This window comes from Tamandua tetradactyla, chromosome 8, assembly GCF_023851605.1.
Source record: "Tamandua tetradactyla isolate mTamTet1 chromosome 8, mTamTet1.pri, whole genome shotgun sequence".
Classification (NCBI taxonomy): domain Eukaryota; kingdom Metazoa; phylum Chordata; class Mammalia; order Pilosa; family Myrmecophagidae; genus Tamandua; species Tamandua tetradactyla.
Window position 1 is genome coordinate 48,104,681 of NC_135334.1, and position 18,049 is coordinate 48,122,729.

The 18,049-nt window shown below is 41.4% G+C and overlaps 1 protein-coding gene across 14 annotated transcripts in view; it reads right to left on the reverse strand.

Moving 5' to 3' along the window:
- Positions 1 to 18,049, reverse strand: part of AMOTL1 (angiomotin like 1) — a 170,866-nt gene that overhangs the window by 20,087 nt on the left and 132,730 nt on the right. For all 14 annotated transcript variants that reach the window (XM_077113228.1, XM_077113229.1, XM_077113217.1 and 11 more), the window contains 2 exons: positions 4,978 to 5,123; positions 1,526 to 1,675 (listed from right to left, as the gene is read on the reverse strand). In XM_077113228.1, coding sequence (XP_076969343.1) covers positions 1,526 to 1,675; positions 4,978 to 5,123 — 296 coding nt within the window. The remainder of the gene's footprint in view (positions 1 to 1,525; positions 1,676 to 4,977; positions 5,124 to 18,049) is intronic.

The following is an 18,049-nucleotide window of genomic DNA, read 5'->3' on the forward strand; positions in this document are numbered from 1 at the left end:
GTGTGGATGGCATATTAACTGGGAAAGAAATTCTTTTGCTCTAAAGATTGAGATACGTCTATTTTGTCAGCCAAACATTCATAAGCATGCACCTTGTGCCCAGCACTGCACTGGGCACCAAGACCTCAACAACTGAGCAACAGAGAGAAGCTGGAGGGTACAAGCAACTTAAGTGCAGGGTATGCGGCACAGGTTGTGAGGGAAGCAGAAGTCCAGAGTCAGGCCCACCCTTCCTTCTGAGGCCTTAACTAAGCCAAGATGATGGGAGTTGGGTGGGTTTCTTAGATTTCTTGGTAATCTCACTAACACTTCCTTCAGCAGCCAAGTACACACCCAGAGGAACTGTGTGTGCCAGCCCATGTGAAAGTTGAGAGGACAAGGGCTGAGCTGGCCTGAGTGGATGCTTTCAAGTGTTTCAACCATAAGGACTAGACCCTATTCAGCAGTCAATTCAGAGCCCCGCCTTGTGTTCCCTGGCGTTGCAGTTTAGAGCATCAGCCTTCATCAGCTGCGTAACAGGCCTTTACCCACCATGCTGGCTGATGACATGCAACAAACCCAGGCTCATTCTGGAGACTTGGGCCATCCCGAGATAGGGCCCAGTCCAGGCACTCAGCTTTCCCGTTGGGCTTCTTCCCCCCTTGCCAAGCCGCACATGGACCCTAGGCTGTGGGTATTTTACCTGCACTATGAGCTATATTAACAGTTATTACCAGGACAAGGAGTGGCAGAAGCAGTAAGAATTTATGACCAATTCATTTTATAGGGATTCTCCCTGAACTCCTTCCTCTTGTTCACCCCTGAAAACTCTCTGATCATCATTTCTTACTAATTTCACCCCCTCAGCAGCCCTCAAATTCAACTTCTCCAGATTTCCACTGTCACTACACTTGAAGTATAAGAACAGTCTCTGGGCTTGCCTCCCTGATTTCAACATCTACCCTTCTAGACGATCTTCCTATACCAAGAGAGGGTTCTGTTCCAGGCCCCTTGTGCCATGTTTTTCTTCCTCTCCCGCTTGAAAGCCTCCTAGTAGTTGGCGCTGTATTGACTACAGGAAAAAGTTCAATCTCAAAACCTGACCAAACACTCTCTACAAACTGTCCTCTGTTTTCCTGCCAGCCATCTCATTAGGCTTTCCTGCCCTATTCACCATACCCAGCTGCCCTAAACTTGCATGCCATTTCCCACTTTCCTCCTTTACATATACTCTTTATCTCTGATGTTTTCTTCCTGTGAATGCCCGACAAGTTATCTTTCAAAATTCAGCTCAAATGTCCTCCTCTGGGAAGTCATCTGAAACTCTATTCTCTTTTCCCAAGCTGGTTACTACTACATTCTCTACAAAGATGTTCATCCCTCCACAACCAGGGGGGACTGCCTGCTGTCACCTTTGATCTGTGTGCTGATTCACTTGGGGAAATGAACCTCTGAATTCCCAGGGCAGAGCGCAGTGCCAGGTGCTCCACGATGTCTGCTGAACGAACATGCTTGATTCATCCGTATGCCCCACCCGGTGCCTCACCTGCTGGGTTCTCAGTGCATCCAGCTCTCTCTCCAGCCAGGTCCGCAGTCTCCGCTCCATCTGCTCTCGCTTCTCACACGCAGACTGCAGCTGGGTCAGGGCCTGCTGCAGCTTCTCAACTTTCTCAACATATGCTTGCTTCTCCCGTAACTGAGCAGAGAAGAGAAAAAGAGCGAAGAGATTAGACAAGAGATTCTGAGAGCTGGGGTGGAAGTGGGAAGTCAGATTACCTAGACATGCTCTATGCATACATGGACGTTGCCTACTTCTAATCCTTAGGTGTGCTGTGGGAGAAAAAGATTTAGATAAAGGCCATCAATTACACCTGAAATGCCTAGGATGCTTGAAATTCAAGACCCTACCAGGGCACCTACTTTTGGTAATTTGTTTTGTACGGCTTTGAGCTCAATGTTTGGTTACTGCTTAAAATTATAGAATTTTCAGGCATTGGAAATAAGGTGGTAAAGAATTTTAATATCATGAAGAAATTCTTATTCTGTAACATTAAAGGAAACATCTAGGAAAAAATATATTTAATATTATCACAACAAGTACATATATACTGGAGATAAAATTAGAAGGAAATACTTTAAGCATTAACTGTGGTTATGTGCGTGGTGAAACAATAATTTTTCTTCTTAATAGTTTTCCATATTTTTTCTTTGACAAATATAAATTATTATTACAATGAGGAAATTATGTGTGCAGGTATATTTGCATAAGAATCCATTTGTGTACTTAATACAGATATTTGTGGAGTACTTCCTGAAAGATTTCAAAGCACTTTATAGATGAGCGGTTGGCAGTCCTAAAGAGGCAGGAAGGGCACAATGAACATTCAAGCAAGCACTATAACTGAGGACCTTGGAATTAAGGTTCAAACAATTTCTGTACGTGTCACATCAGGGGTGGATTTCGGATTATGACCAACAACTGCAAATTCTTACCCACAGGCTTTTTGTTCCAATTAGGAGTTTGGCCCACTGTCATAAATCCCAGGCACAATTTTAACTTTCTGGGAATTGGCTGGTGTCAACAAGCAGGCTGAGGCCTTTACCTGACATGGTCCTGGGTGAGAAGACAGCAGATGCTATTTCCCCGTCATTCTGCACCTGGGCGTGCAGATGCCTTGCAGGTGATTCAGACCCTGAGTCCAACCCATAATTACACTGGCAAGTGGGTACATGCTAGAGATTTAAGGGCTTGCTGCTACGTGAGGTTTCTGACTTAGCAGGCTGCACTGCCATGAGCTATGCCCACATCCTGTCAGAAGTCACTGGAATGAAACGGAGGCACTTCTGACCTTTCGAGGGCACAGCAACTTTACAGTCTTTTCTAAACCTGTTCTTGGGATCAGGCTTCAGCTGGCTTTTTGAACCATTGCGTTTGATTGTTCAATTCAATTTAACAGACATATGAGGACTTATTAAAGCATAAGCCCCTGTACTGGAAACCTCAGCAGACCAGATCTTTTTGGTACCATTCACACACAATGAACTGAGTTCTCCACACTATCACAGTTTTCTGAGGGTCTCACCACTAAAATACAAGCCCCATGAAATTTGTGTTTTGTTCCTTGTTGTATCCAAAGTGCCTGGAACAGTACCTGGCATTCGATACGTATGTATTAAATGAATGAATTCATATTATTCCTACACAACAACAAGATCCTTGAAGGTAGGGAGCTGCCTCATTCTCCTCTGGATCAGCCTTAACTCCAGCAAGGAGTAAATAAGGATAAGGATGATTAATAACAACAGCAACCATAGCAGTCAACATTTCCAAAGGACTACCAGGCCAAGCATTAAGCTTTAAATGTATTCTCACTTAATTATTTATTTATTTATCTGCATGGGCAAGCACCGTATTCTCATTTAATTTTAATGACAGTTAAGTGGTAAAGCCCAGTATTATCCCCACTTTAGAGATGAGGAAGTTGAAGAGGTAAGGGGACTTGCTCAGGTCACACAGCTGACACGTCACAGAGTCAGGATTCCAATTCACAGCTTTCTGGACCTGGAGTCCAAGTTCTTACCACCTTGGTAAGTTACATTAAGCACTTAACACAAGCCATCTGATGAATCGAGACACTTCAACAGAGGTTTTAACAGAAGCAAGGAGTGATACTGGAAGGCAGACATATGAGAGGCATTAGGGAGGCCACACTCAAGTCAACAAAAGATTTTTTTATAAATAGAATAACAAGAGATGATCACAGAAGATACTTAATGATGATTATAAAGAACCTGTCTTTAAGAAGCTCACAACTAACTTCCACTTTAATAGAAATATTAAAATCAAAAGTTTTAAAATTATACTTCTCCTTAGGTTCACACAAGGAGAAGGAGCTCAAAAAATGATTTTGGTGATGACAATAAGGAGTCCTGTCCCCTCTTCTGCAAAGTGGACCTCCTGACCTTAAGGGGTTATAGTCACTTTGTGCAGTGAATGTTTTCTTATTTAAAGATTCTTGGTGGTGACAAAGAAGACACTCTGGAACGGCTGCCCCAGATCACCATCCTAGTACTAAAGCTGTAGGTTCTGTGCTGGGCTGCTGGGGTTTAATAGACTTCTAGACCTCATCTACTTAACAATCTTCCTTTTTAGCTGCTCTGAAGTTGAAGTTTGCTGAGATATCCTAGTTACCTAGAATCAGGAGTTACTATCTGAAGGGATAGCTTTCCTTTCTTCCAACAACATCAGCTGGATTAATAGGACTATTTTCTGTGTGCCAAGCCCATGCTAAGTACTTTGCACAGACTGTGTAGGTTAAGTTTCTTCCAGACACTACTCTGGCCTTCTTGGCTTGCCCTTCCCTTTTCTACTCCTGCTTCTATAGCCTTAAACCCCCAGCGCAGATCTCAGATACAGTCATCATAATTCCACAGTCAGGTTTAAAGGAAAAGTCTACCTCATACGATTAATCGAAAGGGCTGATTTCATTAGAAACTACCAAACCCATAATGCTTGAACAGGATCAAAATTTCCCAGATTGGGGGTAGAGTGGGGTCCTGCTTTGCAGAGCTAACTTCTGAAAATTGGAGGCAGGTCTGCTGAATGCCACATCCACCCATCCCAACAGAAGACTTTTGCCTTTTTCTGTGTGGTTGGAAAGCCAAAGATAAAGCAATCTAACTATTTTTAAAAACGGTAAGTCTCTTTTGTACAGGCACCAGTGGTTTCCAGGATTTCTAGCCCTGGACATTTGCAAACTAATGGGCTGTAAGGCTGTCAGTGAGCTCTTGGCTGATGGTATTCACATGTGCCTTTCATACTTTGCCTGGCTCTGGGTTGGATAAACTCTGTTTTTATTTATTTCTATTTGGGAGGTTTCCCACATCCCTCTCCCTCTCCCAACTCTTTGGCATTTGCTCTGGTTAGAGTAGCTGAGTTAGGAAAACAAAATGGTGGCAACCCAGGCCCTGCCTCTGCCCACCGGAGCCTGTCCTCACCTCCTCCTCCAGCTTGATGACCTTGGCCTGGGCGTTGCTCAGTGCCTGGTCCAGAATCTCAATGTGTCTCCGGTGGTCCTCGCTCGCGGTCCGCACGGCCGCCAACTCCATTTCTAACTTCTCCTTTTCCTTCAAGAATTCTTTGTCTAAAAGGGAGACAAGAACAAAACTGCTTCTATCAGAAAGTGCTCACCCTCCGGGCTCACTGCCAGTCTACATCTGGCAACAATAAAAAAAATTACAACACATGCAACGGTAGAGGACTGTCACATCTTTTGCTCCCTCTTAATAGTGGTGGCGGGTGGGTGAGGCACAGATATTCTCAAAACCACGGTTAACTCTAAATGCATTCCAGGCCACAGCTCCAGAGATTAATAGTACACCAAGAACCAGTGACCCCCATATTCACAATAACTCATTTTATTTTTTTATAATAACTCATTTTTTACAATTATTTTAATGTTTCAAATTAATCTTGTACCTACTATTTCATTCTATGCTCACAACCTCTCCAGCTTCCTTCTTCCAAACAGTGATGAAAGAGAAGACAATATTAATAACAATATTCTAATTTATAGGAAAATACACCAAGCTCCCCAAGGGTTAAGCTCTTGGCATCTAAGGCCAGAGGGGAGCCTGGGTCTCCAAACTTCAACTGGACCCTTTCCTTTGGGACCTGGCCCTACATTTTCTCCTACTTCTGTTCAAAATGGAAAAGGGACAATACTTTGGACTTAGGTAAACTGCTTTTCTCTCATTAATGACAAGATAAGTAGTGGCAATCACTGTCTCTGCAGGTGGGAATGAAAGACTAGCCAGCACTCACTGCTTTCCTATTCAGACCTATCTAACAGTTTTAACTTAAGGAGGCAGGCAGGGTCAATGGCATCATGGAATAAGCAATTTTTACTGAAAACATTTTTCCTACCATGAAAGCAATATATAGTCTTTTAAAAATAGAATATTGAGATAAGTTGTTTATAATATGGAAAAATATGAATGGAGTAATATGTAAGAGTAAAGAATCGGTTAAATAAACTATCATAAATCTTATAGAACAAGATGCAGCCATTAAAATTAAACAAGGGGATATTAGTGGCATGGAAAACGTCTTCATTACTAAAAGGGGAAAAAGCTAGTTGCCAAACTGTATGCACAACACTACTGCACAACAACTGCAGCGACAGCAATAGTTAGAAATTTATTTCTATGTACCTGCACCATTCAAATGTTTCATATCAGTTGTCTCAAAAAGCCTCCTAGCAACCTACACGGAAACACAGAGAACCCAAACATGGAAGCTACACCAGTATGTTAACAATGGTTTGTTCATTCATTCTTTCTTCCTATGATCATTCATTAATTTAACAAGTAGTTATCAAACACTAAGAGCCAACACTGTGCGAACTGAGGTATTAGAAAGAATGCTGTGCTTAAGGAGCAGAAAATGTGGTTTAGAATACAGGGCATAACATTAAAAGACACTTTAAAGCTGGAAAAATCAGCTCACACGCTCATAATTTTAGAGCTAGAAGGGATCCTCAGAAACAATCAGTTCTAGCTCCTTCACTTTATGAGCAAAGAAAGGGCCCAGAGCCTGAAGGCACCGGTCTAAGGTCCCATCAACAGCTGGAGCAGAGCCAGGGCCAGATTCTGGGTCTCCTGATGCCCCACGATAATGTCCTCGCCTCTTGCCGCACTGCCTTGTACTGCGAGGCAGCTGATGGTATCAGAGGGCAATGGAGCAGCTCCTGAATTGACAGACTGAATGAGCAGACTTGTAAAACAGTGGCTGTGCTTCCTAGAAACAAAGGCATCCCCAGGATACAATAAAAGACCACTAAGATCCTGACCCAGAGCAGAGCATTACTTTTGGGCTCTGTATGCCCCACTGCAATGACCAACTGCACTTCCCCTTTCTCCGGCATTTTTCTATGCTGTCTCTAAAACTTGCTTCCCAAACCATGGAGAACAAGCATGTAAGAGGCGTAAGCAAATGGATCAGTAAAAGCTGACTGGCTCTGGGCCCCACCATCCACAACCCCGAACAAACTACAGCATTTCACTCTTTCTATGCAAAGTCACAGAAACTTGAGCACCAGCTCCCCAGGGATTTACAGCTTCTTAGTGGGCATGATGCCCACTGGCCTAGTCTGAGCTCTGGAGGGCACTCAAGAGTTACTAGGCAGGCAGGCCTGTGAATGAAGAGCTGGAATTTCTGAGCTTCTACCTGGTTATCAATGTGACAGAAAAGCTCTCTCTTTGTTGAGGACAGCTGAGTAAACATCAATTTCTATTGGAAGCATGATAGCCTGAGCTCAAGACCAAAAGTCACAGCCAGAGATTTCTAAGTTTTGCAAATCAATGATCATAACTATTTTGTGGCACAATGCCAGCTATTTAGATAGAGTTCTGGACTAACAAGTACCACTCCTTCCTCAGTGCGTGCATTCACACACATACATTTCCAGCTTTTGCTATTTCCTTGATAGGCAATATTCATATTGTGAAGTACCTACTTCAAAAAGCATATAGTTAGTACCCAATAAATATCAACTATGTTAAAATTGTGGTTATTGTTGTTCTGGGAACTGTGATAACTTTTGGAGGTACAAGATGAATAGGACGTAGCATTCCACTTTCAGTCTGGTGGAAAGAGAGGTCACAGGCAAAGGCAATGTGACAAGCTGCACAGACTGATGCTTGCTTAGGGTGCCATGAGATTACATAAAGGGCATTTAATTATGGTTAGGGGATGAGGAGTGTGCTGGTTTGAAAGGATGCATGTCCCCTAGAAAAGCCATGTTTTAATCCTAATCCCATTTTGTAAAGGCATCCATTTCTTTTAATCCCCATTCAGCATTGTATGTTTGAAACTGTAATTAGATCATCTCCCTGGAGATGTGATGTAATTGAGAGTGGCTGTTAAACTGGACAACATGTCTCCACCTATTTGGGTGGGTCTTGATTAGTTTATGAATTCCTATAAAAGAGGAAACATTTTGGAGAATAAGAGATTCGGAGAGAGCAGAGAATGCCCCAGCACCATGAAGCAGAGAGTCCACGAGCCAGTGACCTTTGGAGATGAAGAAGGAAAACGCCTCCTGGGGAGCTTCATGAAACTGGAAACCAGGAGAGAAGTAGCTAGCAGATGACGCCATGTTCACCATGTGTCCTTCCAGATGAGAGAGGAAACCTGACCGTTTTCTCTATGTGCCTTTCCAGATGAGGGAGAAACTCTAACTGTGCTCGCCATGTGCCCTTCCACTTAAGAGAGAAACCCTGAACTTCACTGGCCTTCTTGAACCAAGGTATCTTTGCCTGGATGCCTTAGATTGGACATTTCTACAGACTTGTTTTAATTGGGACATTTTCTCGGCCTTAGTACTGTAAACTAGCATCTAATTAAATTCCCCTTTTTAAAAGTTGTTGTGTTTCTGGTATATTGCATTCTGGCAGCTAGCAAACTAGAACAAGGAGTATAGGGTGTCAATACAGTGAGTCCACAAGGAAAGCTCACTGTACAACCTGACTCTCCAGACACATGGGGACTCTGAGGTGTGTCAGACTCATTCTAAAGAGTCATCCTTTAGGAAATGCCAAGGGAGAGTCCTATGGGTAGAGCACTTCATGAGAAGATCCCTCCCATTTTTTTAGTAACTAAGGCCCTTGGGATGGGTCTTTAGAAAGACCAGCCTCTTGTTGAATTTTTGGCTGGGCTCCAATGTATATACCAAGAATTCCCAGAACAGGCAAGCTAACACAAGGGAATTCTTGCCCAGAATGGTCTATTTACTCAGTGGATTTGAATTACCCTGAATGGAGTGGAGCAGGAAGATGTTTACTCTGATGGCTCCAGGCCCACTTATGTAGAAGGATGTCTGCTCATATACAGTTTATGCCTGCAACCACAGCAATGGCAAGAGCTCTGTGGGTCAGGCAGAGCTGGTTTCATTCCGGCACCTTTGCATACCAGATCACCTTGGGTACTTGACTTCACCTCTCTAAGACAATCTCCCCAAATGGAATTAACAAGATCTACTTTGCAGGACTCTGCAAGGACTAAAATGACTCTCTGGAAAATGCCTACCACAGGGCTTGGCACATGGTAGACTTCTGACAAACAACAACAAGAGCTAACATATTACTGAGGGCTTACCGTGTCCAAGGCACTGCGCCAAGAGCTTTAACTTCATTTAATTACCTCATGACAGCTCCATCTGACACGAAAAAAACTGAAGCAAAATGTTATAGTACTTGTAGGTCATGTGGTATTCGTCTTTGTGGCTCTATCCATAGGTTAGCCTCCTTGCTTGAGGAAAGAGCAGATGTGGATGGAAACTGGTGGACAGAAATTGGAAATGGACCCAATAATTCAAAGAAGCTCCCTTTCCTTCTTACCTTCTCCTCTGCCAGTTCTATGGAAGGTCCAATGTAGATAATGTGTTGAAAATGTTTCTGCAACTACTATTTGAGCATTTAACTTAACTGCTAGTTAAATCAAGGGTTGGTAGACCCAAGTCGCCTCTGCTGAATAATACAGAGGATGGGGTATGTGTGCGGGGTCTGGAGTTGGGTGTCAGGCCACCATCTGACCTGCTATGTGAATACAGTGCTCTAACTTACAGGCAGAGCTCATATGGACAGCAAAGTTGTGACCTGGCCCTTCTCAGGTGGGAATTAATTTCTAGGCCTTTCCTGCTATAATAGATTTTTAATGAGTTTTTCTGGGCCTGATATAGCTGGAGGGACAAAGGAGTCCAGCTGCTGCCAGCTTTGACCAAGGGGTGACTAATTCAGCGGAATGCTTGGCAGGTAAAAAAATAGGTGTACTCCCTTCCTCTTGTTGTTCAGCCAGGACCACAGTTTGGTCCTTCACAAACTGGTTCTTTGGAGCTTACATCTATCCAGGATTGTGTGTACGTACATGTCCAGCCATAGACCAACCTAATTCTGTTCAGGTTCCAAATCCCATATACCATGGTGATGCACAACTAGTCTATTTTGGCAGCTGGTTCTGGACTATAAAGTATCTCCCCGGCACTTCAGGAAGGTACTTGTTGCCTTGGATGTAGGAAGACGGGATGGTAGTAACAGTTAAGGCAAGAGGAGGCAGAAGCATCCAACAAATCTTCTCTGAAATGCCAATGACTGGAAATCTTATTTTGATAGCTGAGACTGATCTTGGGGATACAGTATCTCATGACTCTCTGAATGAAAAGACTTAAAGGACATAACCTGAAAAGCCACAGACTAAGAAAAAGACTGAAGTTGGAAAGTGATAGGAGATGTGGCTAACAGCACTCAGGGCCCTCTCTGTACTACAGCAGTAGCCCCATGTCAAGGACAGGTGGTTCAGTGGGAGAAGGCCTTACAAAAAAGCAAATGCTTCCTAATCTGGAATTCTCCATGGAGTAGGAGCTTTCAAAGATTCTGCCAACCAGCACCCCATTTCAAAGAGCTAACTCCTACAATTCTCCATCCACAGAGCTAAATTCCGGCAAGCAATACGTTTGCATTACAAAGCCCTTCCATGGGTTCCCACTCATGACTCCCTCCCATTTGATCAAACCAGAGGGACCATCAGACTCTCTCATCCGGTAATTTGTAAATGGGAGCCTGCAAGAGTAGGGAAGCAACCTACCTCCAAGGCTGGGTGGCCCATATTTCAGCATGTGCCTGGAGAAACAGAGAAAGGCACTCTACAGACAATGACGTTATCAAAAATGTATATAGGAAGGTGGATGACCATTCATGGTGAGGAAAGAGGGAAAGAGATCCACGTAGACAAACATAGAACACCAAATACAGACAATACCATGATTCTCACAGATTTTACAGCCCTGATCCCCTGTCCTTGGGAGGCCTGCCTATACTTTCTGCCTGCGGCTCCATTACATACTCATATATGCTTAAAATACACTCCTCTTCCTTAACTCAACTGAAAGGATCACTAAGACGTTTTCTTTTATTTCTTTATACCTCTACTTTCTTCTCCACCAACAAAGGACTTGATGGTTTGGAAACACCTTAGGACAATGCTGGCTGACACCTACAGTGGCAATTCTGGTAGCTAGAAATCTTTCCATAATGCTGCTGAAAATGAATTCCCTCTTTGAAAAGATATCTAAATTACTGTTTGCTATTTTATCCCTTCTAAACTTTCTCCTCTTCCTGATTCTTCTTTCTCAATGATCCTTCAGCCCTGATTTCCCTGCCACCATTTCCTGTAATAGTGACAGATGTCAGGGAGAACTATTTTCCAAGGGTCAGCCACAATTTATGGGGTAACTGAAGAGTCAGAGGCATTTGGAAATCTTTGTTGACTCTAAAGGTAATTTCTTTTTCCTGACGCTGTGAGAGGACAAAGATGAGGAAGGTATTTTATTCACTCCATTACCTGCAAAACTATTTAGGTTTATTCTGCCTCAAAAATACTCCACTCTTAACATGCGCCTTTAATTCCTTACCCCAATCTGAGAGCCAAACTGATGAACCCAGAAAGAGACACCAAAAACAGAATCCAAATTGAGCATTGCTTATATCATAGAAGACTGACCTATTCACAAGAGGCTTATCTGATGCCAAATAACATGAAAGAAGATTTACTTATCTCAGAGAAGGGAAAGTAATGCAAAAGCTGATCCCATAAGCTGCTGATCTGGTTCTTTTTTTTTGGGAGGGGGTCTTTTAAAAATTTGCTGATAAAGTTTTTCAGGTAAGGAACCTTTTTTTAATTTCAGAAAAAGGCCCTCATCTTCATGCAGTCCCTGCCCTACAGTACACACTGCCATGGTTTCACCAGGCAACTCAAGACACATGCTGTGGGTGGGTAGTTAAACAGGTCTACCAGCAAACCCAGGAGCACCCGGTGAGAGCCTGCTTTAAATGGCTGACAGGGCCATTTTTCTAATGCATTTTGTAATAAGGAAAATTAAGAATAGGAATTTAAACCAAACTGTGTTCTGCAGAACTTCTGGTAGAGTGAGAAAGAAGGGAGAAGAGAGAGAAGAGGTGTCTGGGCCAAGTAGGAGGGGGATTCCGAGAACTTTACCCCTGACTCAACCAGAAATCTTTTCAGCCTTCATGGGTTTTACCTACTGTGCTTTCAATTAAATTTTCTTCCCAGCAAGAGTTCTGAGTTTGAAAGCCACTGTCTCAGACATTGAAAAAGAAACAGATTTGTTGAAATGTCTGTTAAAATGCTGAGGAAAAAAATTTTTGGAGCGGTGAATCAATACTGGAGAGTAAGGCAAACGTGAAGTGGGAAAGGTTTACTCAAACTTTGTTGCGAAAGTTTAAAAGGAAAATAGAGTTTCACTATGGCAGCAAATTACTCTAAAACGCAGTTTTCAAGGCCCATCCTAAAGGCTACATCTTGCAAGAAGCTCTTTTTGTTTCCCTCAACAAAACAGATTTCTCTTGCATTTAGGAAGTCCCCACTCTCATTTCTGGGGGGTATTTCAAGTTCTTACCACATTTTACTTTGTGTCCAGGTACAGTGGCTGATATCTGCTTCTCCTATCCTTTTAATTGGGCTGAAACTCTTTGAGGGCAGGGACTGGTCCTTATTTTCCAGTGCATCTATACTCCTCAAAACTTTGTAGGATTTTAAGACTCTAAGATGACAGAAGTATTTATTATGTGAAGAGATATGACAAGTGTAGACCAAGGTTCATTGACCAAGAAGATGCTATTGATTAATGATCATGTTCTAATTTAGTCTATAAAGTAAAAATTTTAAATGATCCAATAAGCAGATTTCAAATACTTATCACTGGAAATCAACAAAACCTAACCACAATATTTTGTAGTGGTCTAATGCAGAAGAACAATATATTTTGGTAAAATGTTACTTTCTCTATTGCTCTTCAATACCTAGGCCTCAACCTGCATTTGTAGTATCAGAATTACAAGTCTCAGATTTGATTTGGTAAAATATTTATTTTAATACCCACAAAAGTTCTAATTACAATTTTTCTAATCTAGTCCTTCTTCATATCGCATTTTTTGGGGTGGTGGGGGCGGTGCATGGTCCAGGAATCAAACTCAGGTCTCCCACATGTAAGGCAAGTGTTCTACCATTGAACCACCCATGCACCCCATACTGCATTTTAATTCTGGCTATTGTACTTACACACTTAGTTATAATCCAGTTTCATTTTCTTTTGTTTTGTTTCGCTTATCGAAGTCTATTACATACGTAGCTGGCTAACTTGCTTGACTGAACATATACCCATTCATCCAGCTCAGCTTCCAAACATACCATTCAACCTCCACTTTATTTTGGTTTACTTGAAATAAAAATTGTCTGCTACCTCTATATCACTGTTGATTGCGTTATAACAAATTAGAACAATGACTTAATAATGCCGTATAAACATAGTATGTACAGGCCATATGATTTAAACTATATGCATATTCATGAATCAATCATAAACAAACTTGAAGACATAAACCCGCCCTAATCACCACAGAAGTCTCTTTTGCCTTCTCGTTTCTTAGTAAAAAGATGGGTAACAGAGACTTCAATTTCTGGGTACGACAAACCGATAACCTACCAAACAATTTGACAACTCATGCTGAAAACAACCATAAAATCTGGACATAATACAAAGAATGGCCGTAAATCAGCAGATACTAGAGATGAGTGCAGCTCACTCAGAGGAGTAGAGATGAAGAGCTATACAAACTCTGTAGATTCTATACCTCAATTGAACTAGTTGTCATAATTCATCAAATTATACATATAAAATGTGTGGGTTTTATAGTATATGGATAATAGCTTAATTAAAACAAATATATATATATATATAATTCATACATGTATAAAAATATATAACCCATGTTCTTTAAATAATCCTTTTGAATGGCAGATATGGCTTAACAGAGTCTGGCTGGGGAAATTGTTACATCTGGGGAAAGAAGTGGTTCAATGTAGGGTTGGTCAGGGACAAATACATAAGTTGCCTGCAATTTTATTTTCTCCCTTTCTCTAACTTCTGCAACCTCTCCCACTGTCAATTTTGTAACTTGCTTTGAGCAGGTCCCCTTGTTTCTTTTCCTTCTACTAAACCACAATCTTTGTAAGCAAAAAAGAAAATTAGTAGCAGATGTAAGCTTACTTTTAATGATCTAAGATCAAACTTTCTGGACTTAAAAAAACCACTTTGCTCCCTCAAAGTTCTCTGATTGCATTAAGATACAGCCCTATGCTTTCACTACAATTCAGGAACCAAAAAGTTTCAAAAATTAATTGTAAGAAACTATTGTCCTGTAACTACTTGTTGAAGAGTGCTTTGAAAACTATTGCCTTTTTATTTCTTTGCTTTGTATATAGGTAATACTATACAATAAAAAAAGTTAAAAAAAATGAATTGTAAGAAACTATACCACAGAGATACTCATTGTATTCTTTCTGCTTATTTTCAATTTTTATCATCCAGAAAACAAAAAGTTTAATTTTCACAGACATTTTGGGAAAGCTTTATCTTTTAAGACTTTGAGCTCTATTCTGTTGTTGTGCTTTTGTTTGTTGTTTTTGTATCTAAAGAGAATACATCAGATTATCAAAAAAGTCCTTTTATTAGAGTTGGCTCTGGTTCAGGGACAGTTACAGAAGTCAGAGCTCAGAAGGTTAATTCCAGTAGTTAGGACTCACTTGAAGCGATCTGAATACATTACTACTAAGTCACAATACTGGGTTAAATAATCTGCAGCCAATGAGGCTTCTAGCACAAGAATTATATCCATTTACTAGTCAGATTTCTTAGGATAAAAATACGGAATCTTTAGCCACTCCCAAAGCTAACAGAGATGATCTTTGAGAGAAGGGGAAGGAAAAAATAACAAAAAGGAAGCTCTGATCCTAATTGTGGTTTATATACTAAATACCTATGGTCTTTGGGAAAGACCACTTGAGTGGTCTTGGCGGCCATTACTTCTTTTATAAAATGTGGATGCCACACAATATGAGCTCTGAAATCACTGGGAATCCATCACTGTGACCTCCCACAGTACAAGCTGCTGGTACACAGGAAGTAGCTGCCCCATGGCAATTTGGTGTGATTTGGGGCTCTAGAGTCAGACGGACCCAGGTTCAAAACCTGTCTGCTCCACCTACCAAGTGTATGGCCATGGAAAGGCTGCTTTAACCTTCCTAGTTAAACTGAAGCCTCAGTTTCCTCATCTGTAAAATACCTGAATTACCTACCTCAAGAGTTGTTTTGAGAATCAAAAAAAAAAAAAGATATACCTAAAGAATGTTGTTTACAGTTGCCACTGTTGTTAAATTGCCACACACAGGTCTGCCTGGGCACCTAAATGCGAGATTCAAAGGAGCAAATCTGCAACTCACCTCAGGATGAACTTTTTAATCATCCAGTCAATAGCCTCTGAAGACACGGTCATTCAGAAAGAAAGTTACTAGGTGGCGGTTCAGAGGAGACACGCATTTCTGGGGACCAGACACATGACCTTAAGGTATCCTCCAACCTAGGTATCCAAATCTGAGAACCTTTTCTCACAGGAGGAGGCCTGTGATAGAACTATGGCACCAGAGGGCGAGGCGCTCTAAGACGTCACTATGTACATGCACAGTCACCCATCACGGCCACCCACAGCCCTGTGTCCATCATTACCCAATGCTGGATACCCACAGGGTAACTAAGGTTGGTGACTGCATTTCTGTGTGCCTCAGTTTATTTAAAATGATAATACTCATGCTCCCCGATATCGAACTATGCAAAAGATGACTGGAATAGGAGAGAAATAAACAATTATATTCTGGTTTATAAATTGAGGCAATCTCAAAATAAGCTCCTCTAGGGTATACTTCTGAAGTTCTTCATTTTTTTTTGTCCTCTTACACTATTTTCTACTTTTGCTGAGGTTTCCTTTCTTCTTCCCCTTCCATGACTAGGACCTAGAACACCAGTTAGCAACCTACTGTCTGCAGGCCAAATCCCGCTTGCAGTCGTTTCTGTACATAAGGTTTTACTGGAATGCAGCCAGGCCTATTTGTTTACATATATAGCTGCCCTTGGGCTATTCGCTGCAGAGTTGAGTGGTTACAACAGAAACCAAATGACTTGCAAAAGCCTAAAATATTTACCAGCTGGCCTTTTACAAAAAGAGTTTTCTGACCTATGGCCTAGAAGACAAGTACTTCATAATAGGTAACGAATAACTGTTTCTTTAAATGAATGATAATGATAAATGTTTCATTTAACAGCCAACAAATATTTATGAGATGCTTCTAAGTACCAGGCTCCATGCCGGATTCTGGAAATAGAGTTGGGGCTATAATGGTGGACTTGACAGTCAGGGTCCCTGCCTTTATGCTGCTATGGATTAATAGGGGAAGACAGAAAATAATTATCCAAACAGTTATGCAATTACAGATGTGATGAGTGTTAACAAAGGAAAAGTTCAGAGTACTAGGGAAGTATATAAAAGGAAGACCTATAACAGTATCTCAAGAAGTCTTCCCTAAGGAACTACCATTTAATTTAAATTAAGACCTTAAAGTGGAGTTTCTGGTTCTGAATTGTTAGGGAAAGTGATGGTTCCCTGATATGACATGAAATGCAAATGAATTTCAGTGTGTTCTCCATCCTTCCCGGCCATGGAATATGAACCAGGATAAAGTTTCCTGGGTAACTCTTATATACATGTATTTTAAACAGTTTTACTCACACACTATACAATCCAGCCAAATCCAGTTGTCACAATTAGTGACAACTCTTCTATTTTTAAGTTACCTGATTGTCCAATCTGCTAACATGGATGCCAAGCAAATAAATAATTTTAAAATAAACAACATGAAAATCATAACCCATAGTCACTTGTAGGGACCAGATATCAACATATGACCAAGAGACATTTCCTCAATTAGCTCCAATTCTTTAAGCATGGAAAATCAGAGCCGAGTAACTTTAATTTTCACTCCTGGGGAGAAGATTTGATTGAGCATAAACAGATGCCCTGCAGCCTGTGTGCTCTTCTGGCTGTCATGTAGGTTTGAGGTTTCTCAGTGCTGCCTGTCAAGCTTGATCAAGTGGGCTTAAGCACTCACACACCCTGCTTTCCAAATTCAGCTAGGCTCAGTGAGCCATGTGGGCATTCTTTGGGAACACGGCTTATTCCCTCTCTGTGAAAACTGGCAGATCCTTACAAAAAAGGTGAGTGCTGAAACAGATGGAGGAAGGAGACAAGTAGGCAGGGAGAAGCACTGAAGAATAAATGAACTTTATAAAGCCTCTTCACATTTCCTATCTGGGGTTATCCCTCATAGCTCTGTTGACTGAATTAATGGATTTATTCCTCTATTACTTTAGAGGAAATGGAGGTCCAAGAGATTAAGCATTTGACTTCAGGTCACTGAACACGTTAGTGAGAGAACAAGAATTAGGAGATGTAGCAACTGATCCAGGACTACTTGCCTGAGCCTTACCTACAAAACCTTTGATTTTTAGAACTGCACAGTAACACTAAGTTTAGGGGTCATCTTTACGGAAACTCAGTTAATTTAGGGCAAGATAATTTTCTTGATTGAAATGATACTACCCTGGCAGGAGTTACAGCCCCAATGCTGCATTCCTTCCCCTTTGGCCATGACGCTGCCCTGTGCACCTGGCATGGTCTATGGATTGGTCATACACCACAGCTCTCAGCTCCAATATATCCACATCAGAGCAGATGAGAAAGAGTCCAGGGTTCCAAAAATCAACTGTACTTATGAAACTTTCTGAAGAAATACTACTGCTCTCAATAATGAGAGATTCCCCTTATCTGGATATCCTCCTATTTGAAGAAAAAGGAAGGAGGGATTAGGGGCAGGCAAAAAAAAAGAAATGTGAGCATTTTAAAACAGATTCTATTCTGAAGTAGTTCTTTTAATGACTTTGCCTAATGCCTTGCAATAACTGAGGATAATCGGGGGTATCTTCCCACAAGACTGGGAAATGCTGAGTTAAAAAGAACATTTTGATTAAACTGATGTTGCACGAGGAGAATGTCAAGCCTATTGTTTCTTGGCTTTTCCACTTTAATTCATTTTCTCAGTGAACAT